The sequence below is a fragment of the Melozone crissalis genome, unplaced genomic scaffold (assembly GCF_028551555.1).
Source record: "Melozone crissalis strain CALT ecotype California unplaced genomic scaffold, PUWL_Pcris_2 ptg000016l_1, whole genome shotgun sequence".
NCBI classification, from domain to species: domain Eukaryota; kingdom Metazoa; phylum Chordata; class Aves; order Passeriformes; family Passerellidae; genus Melozone; species Melozone crissalis.
In genome coordinates, this window is record NW_026535794.1 from 17,492,979 (window position 1) to 17,512,301 (window position 19,323).

Here is a 19,323-nt window from a genome sequence, read left to right on the forward strand (position 1 = left end):
AGAAGTCTCTACCACTTCCTTGGCACTTGACCAGACCAATATCTCACCTGCAGCTTGAGATGGCTGCAGCTCCATTCAGTATAGATTCCATGGTTGGAAAGTGAAGCCACAAAGTGGATAATGTCATCAATGAGTGTTCATATGAAACCTAGCAGTGGTCATCATGAAGGCTGGAGAAAGCTAAGAAGATCAGCACACAGCAATACCTGTTTTTGTGAGAGGGTGAGTTACCAGCTGTCGTGTCAGGTTGTTTTCAGATGATCGCAGTAGCAGCACAATATCAGCTGGGAGAGTATCTCTGTTTTTGGCTAGGAATCCACTTGCATTATATAAAACCTGTTTAAAAAGTACATTTATACATCTTCTTGGATTTTGAAAAGTAATTGTAAATTTAAGCTTTCTGGAATAGGGCTTTTACTTTAACAAGATATACAAATAGTTTTTCAGCCATCAGGCTCACTCTCACTTCTAGTCTTCTTTTTTGATCACTGAAAGTTCTACCTTTTCAATACTGAGATAGGATGCAAATCACTAAAAGCAAATCTGTAATTCCAAAGTAGCTTGAGACATTTATTTTTCCTAATGCAGGCAGTAGTTTTAACCTGTGTGGATTTATCACCAGGACAAGTGTATTGCAGTCCTCCTTCACACATGTGCATGTGCTAATGCACAATTAACAATGCACTTGATTTCAACCACATCACACAGCATTACCCATATGACTGTACAATCTCTCTGTGCTGTTCATATTATGCTGTACTGGACCCACGACTTAACACTCCTTCCAGGGATTTCTGTATTAATTGTAGAGGAAGTTTGCAGAATCACAAACTGCATTTTGGCAACTGAAATCTCTCTAAAAATTCCAAGAATGGTCTGCCTAATTCTAAATGTAGCTTCAGGGTTGTATCTTGATGGTCTAAGAGACTCACAAGAAAACCTGACCTGTCAAGAAGGTACTGGGACATAATATTTAGAAAAACCCATCACAGAACAACCCAGCAACACTCTTAAATTATGAAAAAGCTTTGTAAAGGAAGAGGAAATAAATTGTTCTCCAATTCCATAGAAAGCTGGACTAGGGGTAATGAATTTACATGGCAGCAATGAAGACATAAGATAGACAGCAGAAGAAACTTCCTAATGAAGGAGTTTTTGAACATTGATGGGGCACTGGTGTAATTCCCCATATTCAGTGGCTGGTAACAGGAATGGTAGAGGGAGACCTGGCTTTCCACTCCTTGCAGTGAGTTATGCTGTGCTGGTGAAATGCAACTCAGCTGGAGATGAGGTCCAGAGGAGTTACAAGAGGCTCTTTGTAGCTCTTGTAGGGGTAAGGTATTTTCCATCATGGAATACTGCTGATGGGCAGTATTTGTCTCCTCCCAGGCCCGCTGGTCCAGCACTGCACAGACCCAACATGGTTTCCCATGAGAGACATCAGTGCTCACTCTGTACCCTTTAGAAGAGGGAGGGAGGGAGGGAGGGAGGGAAGAAGGAAGGAAGTGGCGGAAGTGGTGGAAGTGGTGGAAGTGGCGGAAGGAAGGAAGGAAGGAAGGAAGGAAGGCAGGCAGGCACTCTCTGTCTGGCTGATGACAAAGAACAGAACTAAGAAAGGTTGATGGCATATAGGAGGCAATAGAAAGAATGGAGTTGGGTCCTGGTTAGAAACAGTGGGAACAAGCATGGTGCAGGACTTTGAGGAGCTAAGAGGAAGAGCACTGAGTAGCATTACATACCAGTTATGTTTTGGGTCTTCTGTAATACAGTCAGTTCATTTACCTGGTGACATTTAAGAAAAATACACTCCTGCTACTGCTTTTTTTTTTTCAAATGAGGGATAATAACTTTTCAATTTACTTTTGATATGTAAGGCACTGCCAACATTCCCATGTCTGGACTGAAGAGACAGCAGTTGACAATCAACCCAGATGATCTCTTCTACTTCCTTCCAGTCCTACCATTCCACAATCCCCAACTAACATCATCAGGTGTCTTACCTTTCCTGCGTAATGATAAATTCCAAAGGTTAGATCTACTCTTTTGGGTCTCCAAAAATACTTTGATTTCAAGTTATCTTCAAATTTTTCTGAAAGGAAACACATAGCTTATCTTACTGGAGTTGCTGTACAATCATTCTCTTCTGAAGCTGTTTCCCTCTAAGGAGACTTCTCAGCTAACATAGAGGCACAAAACAGATGTTTTGTGATGTTTTCAAGGACAGAGATATCATAATGGTCTTGTAACAAAAGACACTGGATAGAGAATATGGGAACTCTTGGACAAGTTACTTGCTTTGTTCCAATTTTTTAATGTGTGACCTCAGAAAATCATGGAATCACAGAATCATTAAGGTAGGAAAAGATGTCTAAGATCATTGAGTCCAACCCTTAATCCATCACCACTCTGTTCATTACTAAGCCATGTCCCCAGGTGCCACATTCACATGTTTTGAACACTTCCAGGCCTTTCCTTTCCAAGATTTTTATCTACATATATGAAACAATGCAGAAATCTTTCCTACAGATTCCTTGAGGAGTTGTGAAGAAACATTCACTGATTAAATGCTTCTGTGTTGTAGACTAAAAAGCATGAGGATAAAAGTACAGCAAGCTCATATAATTGCTTTAACATGGGCATTGTTACTGGATGTTATTAGGTTTTCGGATTGGGTGTTGGCTAAAATTCGCATTTGACACTTTGTACATTCAAAAATGAGTAAAACCAGGATTTATCTGCACAGAAATACCACTGAAATAATGAAGTCAATGGTAATTGCAGTTACTCAACAGCACTGAAATATTCAAGATCTGAATTACAATGACTTTAGGTGTTTTAATTTTAATTTGTGAATAGAAAACACTCAGAAAGCATAATTTGCTAGAAGTCACTGAAGCATCGTTGCAGTCATTACTCTTCAAAAGTATTAAACTTCTTGCTCAAATATTGCTCATCAAAAACTCAGAGCTGAGCATGACTGAACTTTGCAAACTCTTGGTCTATGAACCTAGAGTTTTAACTCAGTTTGATCTTTACTCTTCAAGCTCTGCACCAAAAAATTCCTGAAGGTGGGAGAACTTTAAACCTGGATCAGCAGCTTAAGTTTATTTTACTCTTGATGTTTTCCTATGAACTTCAAGGACACAACCATCCCAGCATGTATGCCTCCCTCAAACACCCTGTGACACTGAAATGGGGGCTCACTAAAAGCATAACTAGCATGTAGTCTGAACTGTACATGCCAAACAGAAACTGAACAGAAAACAAGCTGCAAAACTGTGAAATGAACCACATACTTACCTACAAGTGTCTGATCTGTTGCTTGTGGGAATCGACTTTCCTCATCCAGCAGAGACAATAAACCCATTGGTTTCTGCAGGAACATGTCTAGGAGGGGCCTGTTGTCCTCATATTCTATAACTCTTGCATCAACACCTTCATAAAGGTATTCATTCTGCAGCAAGAAACAGAAGGCACGCTTTGTCTGGGTACACAGAACCCCTTCAGAAAATAATTCACAAACTGTCAATTGTAGCAAATTAAAACTGCATTGAGAGAGTGTGCCTCAGGGCTAAAGCCATCAAGGTTTTGCAGAAATAAATGTCAGCTGGGATTTTGGTTTTGAATACGTAAATTCAGTACTCCTATGGCATATTTGGTACTTTAGAGGAATAGCAAGAATTAAAGACAGTTGAAGAAGATAAAGTATATTGTTTGCAAATAGAGACCTCAGGGTCTATTTATTTCCCTGGTCTGAAATGTAGAAAATTTCTTAACCATTTAGAGCTATATTTACATTCCCAACTCATTGCTACTCATTGCTCAGATCCAAGTGATGGCTAAGATTTACAGAAGTGACTACAGGTTCCAGTGGCTTTACTTGTTTGATCACCCTCCTCAAACACCTGGAAAAATTCTTAAGTGGAGAAGAAAGGTGCACATACTTTCTAAAAATTAAAGAATTGGGTACATACTTCCTCAGAATTGAATAAATTGCCTCAGATTTGCTTCTAACACGTTCTCATTCATTTTAAGAAACTAGGGAAAAGTATTCAGCAAGATTTAAAAACAGCAGAAAAGCTAGTGGGGTGGACTTTGTTTGCTTTTTTTATTTGGTTTGGTCTGGCTGTTTTTTTCCTGAAGACTGCAAATATCTGGATTCCTCCCAGACTAAGAAAAAAACCAAAACCCAAAAGCGTCCACAGCATGTTGCAATGGTTTTATCTTTACTATAATTTAGATTATAGCTGGAGAATACAAGAATGACCTTCCTTAATCCTTTAGAAGGCAGAGGACAGTTGCAGATTTACCAAGAGAAAGTTGCTCTAGGGACTACCACCCCCCATTATTTTTGTTGGAATTAGGTAAACCAGTAGCAGTTTTCTACCACACAATTCTGCTGTTTGTGCCAGGGATGCCTTCAGTCCTGTGCAGGCTGTACTGTGAAACACAGAGCTTTTGATCAACTTTAAAATCATCCCTCTGCCAAAGGATAGACTTTATAAGTGTTGTATTCATGTATGGTGTTAACATCACAGTTTTGCCATCCTGAACACATTGTGAGAAGAATGTCACAAAAATGAATGATGGCTAATATTAATGAGTTCAAAGACCTCTAACCTTGGAAGACCTCTCCTTATGTGTCATTCACTTGAGTCTGAATGAGTGAAGAAGGCAACACATTGAGCATTTAAAAAAGAAGTTCACTTTCATATACAACAGAAAAGCATCTGTTTCATACCTCTTAATCTCAGAGAAACAACAAAGGCATAAAATCAATAAGACTGCTCTAAAAATACAAACACAAATAAAAATCTGCTGATCCATTTGAAAGAGGACATGAACTATATATCTAAACCCTTCCAGTATCCAGATTGATGTAATTTCCCAGGACACTTCACTCTAAGGAAAGGTTAAAATTCAGTTTCTATGCCACACAACGGTGTAATCAGTAAGAATCTTACCTACAGCCCCCTGAGGACTCCTCATTTGAGACAAATAAGATTAACCTCATTCGTGTCTCCCCTGAAGCAGTGGACAGGTGGAGTTTTGCTTTTTAATGTAATCAATGACCTGAGTAGCAGGACAAGACAGGGGAGTAATAAATGCATCACAGATATAGGTGAGAAGTTAATTATATACCTGTAGGAGCTGGTGGCAGAAAGGGAATGAGTCTGTGTTATCTCCCAGAGATAACATGGGAGTAAGGGCAGTTTAACTGAGGGCTACAGCTACACTGACACACAGATGTTCATGGAACCAGATGTTACTGCTCAGGATGTGCAGTATATTATCTGGAGTGCCCTTATCAAGGGGGCAAGGGGAAGAGATTGCTCAGGATGGTCTGTCAGAGGAGAGCGTTTCTGTGACACTCGGACATCCTCAACCATAAACTTTTGTTTTCTAGTCATAAACTGTTTCCAACTTCAAATACTTGTGAGAGAGGTTGGTTTAGAGAGCTGATAAAATTGTTCTCCTTCAAAAAGAAAGGAACTCTTAGAAGCTGTACTACCATGCTATAACAGCAACACCTGCTCCCCTCCCTGCCCAGGCAGCACACAGGGCCTGACCCCCAAGCCTGCAGTGTGTGTGACCACTGAGTTTGTGTCCTTTGTGTCTCACAACTGGACAAGTGTCAGCCCTGACAGCTTTGGTGATGCTGCCATCTCCCCAGCAGGACATGAAGGAGTTCCCTCCATCACTTCCCACAGGCTCCTGAAGGACAGCTGATGACCAAGCCAGGCACCAGTGTGACAGATGACTCAGAAATGATACTGTACTACATTTTCTGATGCAGTGCTGTTTCAACCACATCATTAGGATACAAGCAGCAAGTATAAAAGCATTAATGATGGACATCATAAAACTGTAATGAAACAGGTCTTATTTGAATTAATAAGATGAATCAGCTACAGGATTTTGTAATCCCCTGTGATGTTTTGTGACAAGAAAGCTCCACAAAATAGCTACTTCTTGAAATTCTAAAGCATAATCTATTAGAAAGTATTCCTGTGGATGGGATGTCAAAAGAAATAATTAAATTACACTATTAATTGGGCTCCCATCTCATCTGAGTATTACTTAGTATCTTTCCTATGATCAAACCTATGTAGCATTAGCTTGTACCGCCTGGTTTCAATGGTAATAAAGAATTACAAAATGCATTAGGAAATGGTCTTCATGTTTAATAAAGTAATGCCATTTTACCAAGAACATTTTATGATGACACTTTGGTTTAAATGGGGACACCAGAGACTTACTCACAAGGAACCTTTTCCAGCTGAAACTAGAAGATTAGGTTGCCATGAGAATGTAAAATAAACATTAAATACATTTAGTACAAAAATTATCATCCTTCCAACTGACAGCAAACTTGCTACTTTCCAAAATGTTTTAGCTATCTGCCGTTACACCTTTTACTTCTTACAAGGGAATGACAAATGAGAAAGGAATAGGAAGGCTGTCTTGCTGGACATTGTGACCTGCAGATCATGGAGCTGAATGAAACACATAACAGTATCTAATATGTAAGGGGAACACCTTGAAGGACAGGACTGAAGATCCAAAAATTCTGCTTTGCTTTGTATTGATCAAAAAAACCCCTTGTGCTGGCAAAACAAACAGCAGTGACTAAGTTGAGAGGCCACATTCTCTCCCCAGTCAGCAGAGATAGGGATGTATCTATTTGTCTCTATTAACTAGTGGGAATCTACACTATCTTTATCTTAAACTATATACCCACTTCAGTCTTTCTGTTAAATTAGGGAAAGGAGATTGCATTCAGGCCTAAAAGCCTTTATTCTTAAATGCAAACATTAAGTCAACAATAAAGAATGAATTCTCTTAATTTTGAATTGATTTGTCCATGCTGGCCCACAGACACTCCACTCTAGCTGACACCCTGAGCCTCAGGTTGTGATAGTACCTGATAGTACCACTGTCCCTTTCTTCTACCCCTGTCACTACTGTGGTTTTTTTTGGTTTTTTTTTTGGTTTTTTTTTGTGGGCCAGACTTCCAAGGAAAGCAAAACTGTGAATGCTTTTCAGATTCAGATGCAGAAAAGAGACCACTGACAATGATAAAACAATTTCACCTGCAACACTGAAAGTAAAATTCAGTCTTATGAGTGTATTTACTACTTGGCTTCATTGGTCAAGTTGCCTAAATATGATTCCCCTTCTCTGATGACATAATCACTACTTACCAGGTGAACATGAGTTAATGACAAACTAAACTGTAATCAACCAGTTAGGCCTCAGCTTCCCAGCAGATCTGTTAAATTTCATCAAATTGCATATGATATGATATTGAACAGAGCAAAACAGGGAGAGGAATGAAAAAACAATGTATCTGTACATTTTATGTCTCTTGAGGGAAGTATAAAAGTGTTTAAATTCTTCAGTCTTCCTTGGGTATATCTACAGGGTACAGTGCAGAGCTGTGTTACAGATTTCTGAGGTAGCACAGCGCAGTCTGACATGTCTGTCTGGCACTGCACAGGGCTGTGGAGAGACACCAGCCTGGGTCCCATGACAGGACAGCTCCAGCAGCACAACAGTCAGGGCTAAGGGAAAGTTAACAAAGATCTTGGTGACTTCTGGCATCAGCCTTCTCGTAAATATAACTTCTTTCTTTTAGACTCTAAGACACAAACCCTTGCACATAAAATAATTTGTAAAGTCAGGCAGATACATCAGCAAAGGGCAGAGGTCATCCTAGTGTTTGTTTTACATCAGTGAAATATTTTATTTTAGTTTACAATTAAACAGCAGAGTTAACACAGCAGAGTCCTTACAGAGAACAGGAAAGATTCTGGAGCCACCTGCTTTCTCAAAGCTGTTTTTGTGATGCAAAACTGGGACAACCATGTAATGAATAAGTGAAAGGTGATGTCTTATAATGACTTTGAATCACACCACAAATCCTTCTGTGCCATTGGGTTGTAATGCAGAATAACACATTTCTCATTTCCCGTCTCTGAAAGGGGCAGATTTACACCCACACTTGCATGAACTTAATCTGCATGGTTCATTCTGCACTCCTGTAGTAATATCTTTGAGGCAAAGAATGACTGCTAAAGGCTGTAAAGGATATGTCCAAAAGCTATTTTAGCAAGAAGAACCTAAGAGACATGATGAAGACTTGCCAGCTGCTGTCCATTATTCTACATGTCACTCAGAAATGTTCTTGGCCAGACCATTTGAATACAGACACACCCACCCACCCACACCATGGTGCATTCTATGTATCTGTGAGTCCATGTAATCTGTGAGAGAATGAATGGAAATGGGTAAAATTGATGTACTTAGAGATTCTGTAAATAGAGATTACCTTTCCCTTTCATGGAGTCTATAGAGGAGTTGGACTAACTTCCTACAGGGAGAAATGAGCAAACTATATATTGTCAAAATAAGAAGTTCATTTTTCCCCCCACCTGCTCAGTAGCAGAATAACCACTCTGACCATGGTGAAGCACAGCACATGCAAGGGAGCAAACTGTTCCTACTGCACAGTGACACCTCAAACCTCTGCAATAATATAGGTCTGGCCAAAAAGTTCTGAAATAGGATACCTAGAAACAAGTAAAGGCAGATTACACTAAACTTGACTCTAATTAAAAAAGAAAAGGAAGATTAAAACATTATTTGGGTGCAGGAATAGGGCTAAGAATGCCAAGGCTGGTCTCTCAGCAACAAAAGGCAACTAGGGAGAATGTGGTCCTGCTGCTGAACAAGTTTGTGGATGACACGGAAAAGGCTGAGATATTCAATGCCTTCTTTGCATGGGTCTTGACTGATAATCCCAGGTCCCTGAGACCAGGGGAAAATTCTGGAGCAAGGAAGACTTAAATTTAGCATGGGAGGATCAAGTTAGTGAACATTGAAGCAAAGTGGACATATGCAAGTCCATGGGACCTGGTCAGTGCCTGGCTCTGACAGGAATAAATACTGATGCTGCAGTCTGTGCTGTTTCCATCTCCCAACTGTTAGAAACAGCAATATCCAAGTGCCCTTCTTTTGTGAACTTGTGTAATTTGGAAAGAAGATGCCCAAGTTATTACAGTAGATCTAGTAAATTTTCTCTGGTTCTCAGATGATATTAAAACCAAGGAAACACCTGTGTTGGTAATCTTGCACATAACTCTATAAAAACAACTACAAGATTCAGGACTGCAAGACAACATCTCCTGAAATAATCGGGAAGAGGATAAAACATTGAGCCAAAAAAAAAAGATTGTCATATTACACATAATGTATACACCTCTAGACTGACACATGCATGTACATGCACGTAGACACCTGCATACATGGACACATTCCAAACCTGTATCTGTCTCAGCCTTTAGAGACACAGTGATTAACTGTTTCTGACTGACAAAATACTCTGTTTCTACTAACAATTAAAATTACAATTCAGGAGAATATTAATACATGTATCATAAACCAAATAATTTCAGTAAAACAACAAAAGTATAATTTCACCTATGGTTTGAATTCTGATTGTTCTGCCATAGAGAACTCTGAAATATTTAAATTTTCATCAAGATCTTTTATTTTCCCTTTGAAATGTTATTTCTTCAAAGAACAATATTGAATAATGATTTAAAGGGGGTCAATTTAATTCTCCTGAAATTATTTACAAAGTTGAGATGATTTTTTGACATTTTTCCCCTCTCCTCTCCAAATTCATAAACTTTTATATTTACAATGCTATTCCTTTTCTCTGCTTTAAAGCAAATTACTGAGATTAAATCCATCATTATACAGCTGATATGATCTAGTTTCTCAAGAAGAAAGAAATAATTGTGAGATTTGCAGGTTTTAATAATGGAATTACAGTGTTCATTAAGCATATTAGTAAACTATTATTAACCCTGCACTTTCAAAATTTTGTTACCACTCATTTACTTTTTTACTAGAGAATCATACATTACAACACTCATTATTCCTCAAGAAAACAACATTGCATTTGCATCAATCAGATTATCACAGTGCACAATGTTATGTTGCTTAGTTACTGTAAATTTCAAGTTTAATGCATTTTATGTTGGCATTTTACTTGCAAATAGCAAGCACTGCTTCATGGAAAACATACTTAAAAAACATTTTTTAAGATCTGCTATTTACAAGCTATCATGGAGAAGGAACAATGTAGTTTCTTGAGACAAGGTTTTATACATTCAGTAATACTGAAAGCTGTATATTTGATGTGTTTAGTAATACTAAAGCTTAATCCAAATAACCAACACATACCTGTTCCCAGGCAAAGACATGTTGATTGAAGTAGAACTGAATTTGTTCATTGGCAATGTTGATACACAGTTGTTCAAAAGAATTTTTTTTGAAATTCTCAAAGCCAAAGATGTCGAGAATTCCAATATTCAAGCCATCATCATTTTCACTGCAAAGATGAAATATACTTTTCATTGTCGTATCTTTATTTTTCATTAACTACCTTCATTACTATTTCACAAAAGGAAATCATGGGCCAAATCTGTACACCAGTTAGACAGGATAGGTTTTGCTGAACCAGATCTCTCTGAAAATGACAAGAGGTGTTAGTTTGAAATACATAAATGCAGATCAATTCAAAGATTACTGCAATGCAGACCAGATACACAACAACCAAGTCAACTGATAAGTGAATAGGGGATTTACAATTTTATCCTTACACTAATATTTGTAAGTAATTATTCTAAAAAGTTGACTACAGTACAAAAAGAACATGTAGTTCTTTTTGTTTCTCTTGGAATAACACAAGCTTTACTCACCAGCATCCTTAAATTAAAGACTGTTGTCATTTAGTATTATTTGTTCATATTACTTACTCATAACAATTAAAATTGCTTAATTTAACATTAAAGTAGAAAGAATGACTAGCTAGACCTTTTATGTAGCTAAATAGCTACTTTATGCACTGGGATGTAGTATGAATTTAAATTACCAATTAAAATCCAGAGAAGCACTGGCAAAACTTTGGTTTGATATTTTAAGTAGGGCATACTCAAGATATGTGACCATGTCTGCAACTGGAAAAAAGCTCTAATACTTATTTGCTGAAGCAAAAAATTAAGATGATATAATTTTATAACAAACTGAGGCTGACATTAGTGACCTTTCTAGGCAAGTAAAATATAAATCACATTCTTTCTATAAAACCTCTTTGAGGGGCTATCTGTAACCAATTTTTAAATAGAGATTTAGGAAATCAGAAATTAAGAATCAGCCTAAAGACACTCATGAGTAACACTTAAACTTTTTTGTGAAGTCCATCTCAAAAAAGGAAGCATTCCATTGTGGAGAGATCTGAATTTGGTGACTATTTAATCTGTCTCAAAATTACATTTTTGATTAATAGACTGCTAAAATTTATCTGCCTCATTCCTTTTTCAGAGCTAATTACATAAAAACAGAAAATGCAAATTATTTTACTACCACAAAATCAAGCAAAAGTTGTTTGGGTTTTTTTAATAGTGAGCATTTCAGGTTGAATTTTCTCCCTCTTCACCAGCATAATAAGTAAGTGTTCAGTTTGAAACGGGCTCTGTAACAGACAACTGAGAGAGGTACACAGGCTAGAAGTGCTGCCCCATCTATAATGGATTTTATCCTATCACTTACTGATTAAAGTTCTGTTTATTGTTTCTCTGCTATAACCAAATACTTAAAAGTTTAGGCAAAATTTAGGTTTGCCACCTTGGCTGTTCTTTGATGTTTAAAAAGAAAAAATCCAGGAAATCCAGATCTGCAAACCAAAGCCATTTGCTATTGACATGGTGTTTAAAATGTCACCTTTTAAAGGTAAAGTGGACAATACCTCCAGTAAATATGTTTAAAAACTATTCCCACACATATATGAAACCATGCTTATAACAACAGTGACAAAAGCAACAGCACCAGTGTAAATCAGAGCAGAATTTGACCTATGATGAATATCAAAAGTTTACTCTGAAAAAAAAATACAAAAGAAAAAGGGTTAAAAGTTAAAACGGTTAAAAATACAAACGGAAAAGAAAAGGTTAAATGAGTAAAGATCAACAGGAAAACGCCAGATGCTTTTCCAACCTCATCTACGGTATTTTCACTGTATACTATGAACAGGACAAACCATTTTCGACATGGTGGGGTCACAAACAAAAAAGCAGCAGAGGAAAAGAATTGAACTACACGAAATGGTCTAGTGTAAGACAACATTATTACCACAGAAAGAATATCTCTTTATTCTACAAAATCTCCTTTTACCTTAAATGTTTGTCAGGTTTGAGTAGAGTGTTGATGCGATTGACTATCCAGCTGAAGAGGCGCCCATAGAGTGCTTTGGCCATGGCATCTCTGACATCTGTGGCTTTTTCCACAGTGTTGGGGCGAATAATTGTTTCTCCTCGAGTCACTACACAGTGAGAGGTGAGGGCCTCTTGCAGCTCATCTGCCTGAATACACAGCAGGGATGCACCTGGGAAGGAATGTCACAGGCATAGCTCACAGACAGATTTTGGCAGGTGACTGTGTAAGAAGTACCCAAGCTGTGAGGTGTGAATACCCCTCTCAGTTATAACCCACTCGTACAAGTCACTGCTGTTCTCCTTTTGCTCCAAAAAAGGGGTGCTTCTTTCCCTGTTCCACAATATTTTTCTATGGCAAGAAAACATGCAAGAAGATAGTGTGAAGACTTCATTATCTCCCCAGGTGCCAGGTGTAATTACTGAGAAGGTGTAGCAAATTTCTGGAGAACCTTTGCCCCTTTGCCTCCTCTACCTCCTAGCAGCTTATAATGTAAGGAATCCCTTCCAAAGAATTAGTGAGCCATATTTCCACAGGCACATGTGGGGAACAAGTAATGAGCAGCTGAGAAAGAAACTGGGAAAAAACTATTCAATGTGTTAATGCGGTTCTCCATCAAATGTTCAAATAACCTTGGAAAAATTCCAAAGATTTTTTTCAGGCATCTGCAGTATTAGTCATGTTTCCTGTATGCCAGTGAACTGGTTAGTCAAATAAGATGCATAACATGGAAATTTTTTTCTTTTTTGCATTTGAATTCAGGTGGGATTAGAATTAATCTACCTTCAGTTTTTAATTATTCTTGCAAAATTTCCATGGGAATACAGTTTTCATTGATACCTTTTACAATAAAATAAATTTGCAACGAAAACTAAAGAAAAACAATGTTAAATCAAGAAAAAACCACTCACAGTTCTCAAGGGCTACTGGATTGGAAATGTTGCTCTTGTCAATCATATGTTCAGATACTACTGCAGAAAATTCAATGTTACCCACATTTAAAATGGCAGCCAGGATACTGTACACACTTCCAAGTTCCTGAAAAGTATATTAAAAAAATGCAATACTTAACAGCCAGGTAATTTGTCTCTGTGGTTTGTGCCATGGGCATATACATGTGTGTTGTTTCCTGCTGTCTGCCACGTGCCCACTACTTCTAGGAGTGCTGTTCTCAGCAATTATTCCCATTCTCTACTTAGCCAAATCTTTCAAGAGTAAGACAGTCAAAGAGGACAAGTCAAACCATAGCCCAACCTCTCTTCTGTACTTGTTGACAGGACAGGATTGACAGGAAGTAAGGAAATAAAAATGGTGTGCATACCCCCTTACTCAGAAAGAATTCAGAGGTTATTTACAGCTGCTCTTCACTGTATCTGCAGGGGCAAACATGTCAAAAGATTTAATACCTAGATCAACAAAAAGTAGAAAAAAAATCTGTATTGATGTTTCCTGCATCATGGAAACAAGGTACTCCAAATATTAGGTCTGTATCATCTCCAACCAATCTCATCAGAAAAAGTTTCACTAGGAGAAGAGTGAGGCCTCACATCTCTGATTTGACAAAGCACTTTATCCTTCAAAATATCAGTTAGGAGCTCACCAAAGCATCTTAATATGGACTTTGCTTAAACAAATTTAGATTTCAAATCATTTGGGAGGTTCTGCCATGGTTTAGTCGGTAAGGTGGTGTTAGGTTATAGGGTGTACTTGATGATCTCAAAGATCTTTTCCAATCTAGTTAATGCCATGATTCTGTGAAAAGGGACTCTGTCATGAAAAAGGCTGCTATTACTCTGGACAGTGAAGTGATATAGTCAGTAAATTAAGTACCTATACACAAATACATAAATTTCAAATAATATTTGAAGTTAGTAAAATAATGCTTTCATTGCAGGTTGGACTTAGATTTTAACTGCAAATTTTCATCTGAATGGTGAAGGTTTATCATTATACCTGATGATCTGAGTGTTTTTACTCAGAAAATTCTAGGTGTACCTGTAAAGCAGACTAGTAGTCTGTAACACTGTGTGTTTTGAGGCATACAGTAATGGTATAATTTATAAATAGCAGGTTGAAAACTTTTGTAGCAGTTTTATAAGAAGTAGTTTTGAAAATCTGATTGGTATTTTATAACTATGAACTTTTTATAATTTCATAGCATTTTATCCATATTATTCAATCCTTTGTTGGTACCATGTCAGGCATCATTTACTCAGATAAAATCTCTAATTGCTTTAGAATACTTGAGCTTGTTTTCAACACTTTCAGAAGTTAATCTAGCAGTTAATAAATAGTGATTCCAGTGACAGCAAGACAAACTGGATAAACTCACTCTAAAAAATTATGCTGAGGATAATTGGCACACAGTTTACTTAGGATTAAGTACTCATTTTCATTTTAAGCTTAGGGACAGTTGAAATGCAAAGAAATGGATAGCATAACTTCTGCCATCATGCTGTACAATATGTATAACTGCTGACATTTTTCTGCCCTTTTCCAGTGTGCTTGAAATCTGGCTTGATCTGTCTCATACAACATAATTATTGTTCCCCTCAGGCAGTCCTTTCTTACTAATTTTGCTGTGCAGCCTGAAATAAAACTGTGATTTGAAGACAGGGAGTACCGACAGTAGTTACTTTTAAAGCCTGTCAGTCAGTTAAAAGCAAATTTCAAAGAAATAAAGCTTTGTTTAGGTCTCAGTTTTAACTCAAGATTTTTTCTGTCCATGGCTTTCTGCTAATAAAACACTGAACGTCCTTATATAGAAGTTCCTCTGTGCACTGAGATGAATGTCAAAGCTTAAGGCTGCATTACTAAAAGTGAATTTAGGAAAGGAATTTAATGTCCTACGGGATATTTTTTTCACTGAAAAAGATTGTCTTTGCACACGTATCCGATATCAGAACCTCACTGGGAGAAGAAGACTCTTCCTTCACTCCTGCAAGCACAGCCTCGGACAGGTTCATTCAGAGGATTCAGGGCAGGCTGACATGGCTGGGGCTCACAAGTAGCCACAAGCAGATTGCCTATGGCGCTCAGCCTGCTTCTGAAAGTGCAGGGCTCTACAGGTGGATAGTTCTTCACAGATTCAGCTCCCAGTGGCTTGCTGAGTTAATCAAGTGAAGACCCATGCTAGAACTGCACAATGCGGCCAGTGACCTGCTTCTAACTGCATCTTCAATGTATGTGGAAGGCCTCTTTTGGGTGATCAAGATTATTGTTTCCACCCATCCAAGTGAACAAAAGAGCTGGAAACAAAAACAGACTTTCTGCTTTTCATGCTTTAAATTAGGACTTATCAAGGTCTCTGGTGCTGTGACAAAACTGCTATCAGTGCTGAATCATGAATGTCTTTTCACGCTGTTTCTGGAAAGGTGAAAGCACAAGTGAAAGGATGTGATAGCAAAGGTGTGATATTACTAAATGCAGCTGTGAATAACATGTAGAGGAGAAAGAGACTGTGAATGCCACTGCTACTACAACCTAATGAAAAGTGACTCTAAAGGAACAAAATAGGTGAATACATCTGTTCTGCTAGCTATTTCAAATATTTACATTGAGGGAAGCCAGAAACAGTCAACAGAAGTGAGCAATTTTCTGTGAAAAGCTTCTTACCACATACAGTTTTGTCAGAGAAATGAAAACATACATCCATTCTGACGCACTAGTGCTATATTTCACAGATACAGTATGGTTCATACCTCTACTATTTATTTTTTTATAAATAAAATCAGAGATAAATGACACCTGTGATGCATCACTTCTTGTAAGGCAAAACTAGGTCACAGAATGGGATTTTTTTCCTTTATAAATCCAGTCCTTTTTTAATTTTAATTCTACCAAAGACAGACTGAGGAGAGGGGTTTAATAGCTAGCTGAGCAATGATATGAGATTATAAAGAAAAAATGGGTTCAGTTACTGTTTAGTGATGAGACTCATCTCCAAAAGGATTTAAGAACTTCAATCAACTTTATCCCCGGAGTTGTGAAAATGTATTGAGTTCATCAATACTCAGATCAGCTCAATGAATTTTTAAAACTCTCACCATGGACCTCCTCTTAAAACTGAGATGAGGCTCATACTCACAGGCCTAAAATTATTGGCTAATAAACAGTTACAACATAATTTCCTATGCATTAAATTTGTTAAAATCTCCCCCCTCCCCAAATTACTCAGCTATGCTGTGTTCAGTGATTTCAAAGCCTTGTTGGCTAATATAATTTTATTGGTTTACCAATGCCTTGAAACCTTAAAAATTTAAATGTTACTATATAACAGTAAGTTGACCATGCAAGATCCTAAAACACAAACACAATATGCTAAAGGAACAAGGGAGATTTGAATGCTTCATACAAGCTTTTCCTGATTAAGGTAGCTGGTGAAGTTCACAAACAAAAAGGGTTATCAGCACTCACCTCCAGTGTAAAACCTATGACTTTGAAGCACTGTTCTATTAATTCAAACTGAGACTTATAAAAGCTATTGTTCATGAAATCTTGCACTATTCTGAAATGGTCATTTTGCAGATATCTGAAAGAGTTGATGGATACAGAGTTAGAATGTAAACAAGGCTGAGAATTCAACACCGTGTTTCTTAGTAATCAATTGCTGCAAAAATAAACTGCATTACCTGGGAGGTCTATATTCTGGCAGTTTATAATGTGCCAGTTTTTTCTTTTCTGCGAGACCAGCATAAATATAATAAAAAATATGGAAATTTTTCTCTCCTCTGAAACAACAGAAACAACAAACTGATTTAGTAATATAACCATGCTACATTTATTAATTACACACATACTATTACTAAATGTTATTTTAATAACAGGCAAGATTTGCACAAAGTGACAGAGGACTCTGAAAGATGCTTTATTACAGAACTTCCTGTGAACACCTTTTCATGCCATTCTGTGTTTGTCCTGACACTGCCAGGGCAGCTGCTCAGTGCTAAAGCAGCTCAGTGCTGCTCTGCCCTTGATGCAGTTGGTAGATCCTCTACGAGATCTTGCACATTCCTCACCCACCCACACTGAATGGCTGCTTAACTCCAGTTATTTCAAAAAACCTTCTGACTGTGTGAGAGGTATACGCTTTTGGTTCACTGAATGCAGAAGGTCTGTTGTGTCTTTTAGTCCTGAACCAACAAGCAGACATTCAGCACAAGGGCCTTATGACTTGGCATGCTTTGCCTAGAAGCTATATGCCCAAGCCTAGGGCAGAGGTTTATTACATATTCAAGGTTCCTGTGCTCCTTATGAGAAAAAACAAGGTGAAAAATTGCAACCATGACTGAGCCCTGAGATGCCCGAGTCAGTCACCGCTGAAAGGCAAAAAGGAATTGTGTTCAAACCTCTGCTTTGTCTATGTCTCAGGGGCACCATTAGATCATAGAACCATAGAATGGCTTGGGTTGGGAGGGACTTTAAAGATCATCTAGTTTCAAATTCCTCGTCATGGGCAGGGACACCTTTCACTAGACTGGGTTGCTCAGAGACCCATCCAGCCTGGCTGTGAACACTTCCAGGGATGAGGCATCCTCAGCTTCTCTGGGCAACTTGTTTCAGTGCCTCACCATCCTCACACTAAAGAATTTCTTTCTAAAATTTAATCTAAACCTGCTCTCTCTCAATTTAAATCTATTGCCCCTTATCCTGTCACTACATGTTCTTGCAAAATAGTCTCTATCCATCTTTCTTGCAGGCTTCTTTCAGGTGGAAGGCAGCAAAGCCCAAAGCCACCCCAAAGCCTTCCCTTGTCCAGGCTGAATAATCCCAATTTTCTCATCCATTCCTTGTGGCAGAGCTGCTCCATCCATCTAATAATCTTGGTGGCCTTCTATTGAATTTCTCCAACAGTTCCAGATATTTCCTGTAGTGGGGACCCCAGAGCTGGATGCAGCACTGCAGGTGGGGTCTCACCAGAACAGGGTACAGGGACAGATTTTCCCCCCTGACCAGCTGCCCAGGCTGCTTTTGATGCAGCCCAGTGCAGGTTTGGCTCTCTGGGCTGGGAGGGCACATTGCTGGGTCATGGCCAGCCTCTCACCCACCAGCACCCCCAAGTCCTTCTTGGCAGGAATCTTTGACCCATAATCCTCTATAAACAAATCCTACTCGATGTTCAGAAATAGAAAACAACCAAACAAAGAAATAAGCTACAATACTACAGGAAATTTAGAGGAAGCAAGTCCAAGTGATACACTTTACACAATACTCCAAAATCCCACAATGAAATGTATACCTGAACTATTAGGAAGTTTTTAATTCTTTGCACATTCTTATTTTATGTAGCACATGGGCATTTTTAAAAGATTTGTTTAAATAACCCAGGAGGCAAGGAAAAAAAATCTGGAGTAGTTTTCAGCTAGCTTACAGATTCAGAAGCTATTCATATACAACTTTTAAGGAAAAACATCCAGGTACCTCATTCATCTTTATGTTTTCAACCAAGATGATTTCCTGCATCATAGGCCTACTCTGTAACCCCTAAAATAGGTCAAATACAACTTTCATACTTACACTGCCTGGTGGACAACTCTGGATTTTTCAAGGAGGTACTCTGAAATCTGAGCTCCTACTACAGTGCCCCCACAAGTGAATTTCATTTCCAAATATTTTCCAAATCTGCTTGAGTTATCATTGATGATAGTGCCTGCATTCCCAAATGCTTCTACAAGGTTGTTCACCTGGAGAATCTTCTCCTGCAGAGTCCTGTTATTAGCCTGGATATGAAAAAGACATTGTTTCAAATTATCAGCGATTATTCAAATTAATGCATTTTTAGGTGCTCCTTTAATCTTCTCATTGGTATTGTGAAGTGTGACATAATCAGGGCAGCTATTCCCATGGAAATTATAATTATATGGAGAAAAAAGCATATATATACATATACATATATATATGTACATAGATAAATGTGTATATATATATATATATATATATATATATATATATATATACATATATAAAATGAAATCTGCCAGAATATAGCAATTCTCAGAACTAAGGCTGTCTGGAAGAAATAACACACATAATGATAACAAC

General features: G+C 38.0%; 1 protein-coding gene across 1 annotated transcript in view; it reads right to left on the reverse strand.

Annotated features, from left to right (window-relative positions):
• Positions 1–19,323, reverse strand: part of MYO3A (myosin IIIA) — a 104,554-nt gene that overhangs the window by 30,630 nt on the left and 54,601 nt on the right. Inside the window, exons 13-21 of the mRNA XM_054273944.1 lie at positions 18,799–19,001; positions 16,914–17,012; positions 16,699–16,813; positions 13,194–13,320; positions 12,244–12,454; positions 10,255–10,402; positions 3,301–3,454; positions 2,001–2,089; positions 207–336 (exon numbers count right to left, since the gene is read on the reverse strand). Of these exons, the coding sequence (XP_054129919.1) occupies positions 207–336; positions 2,001–2,089; positions 3,301–3,454; positions 10,255–10,402; positions 12,244–12,454; positions 13,194–13,320; positions 16,699–16,813; positions 16,914–17,012; positions 18,799–19,001 (1,276 nt within the window). The remainder of the gene's footprint in view (positions 1–206; positions 337–2,000; positions 2,090–3,300; positions 3,455–10,254; positions 10,403–12,243; positions 12,455–13,193; positions 13,321–16,698; positions 16,814–16,913; positions 17,013–18,798; positions 19,002–19,323) is intronic.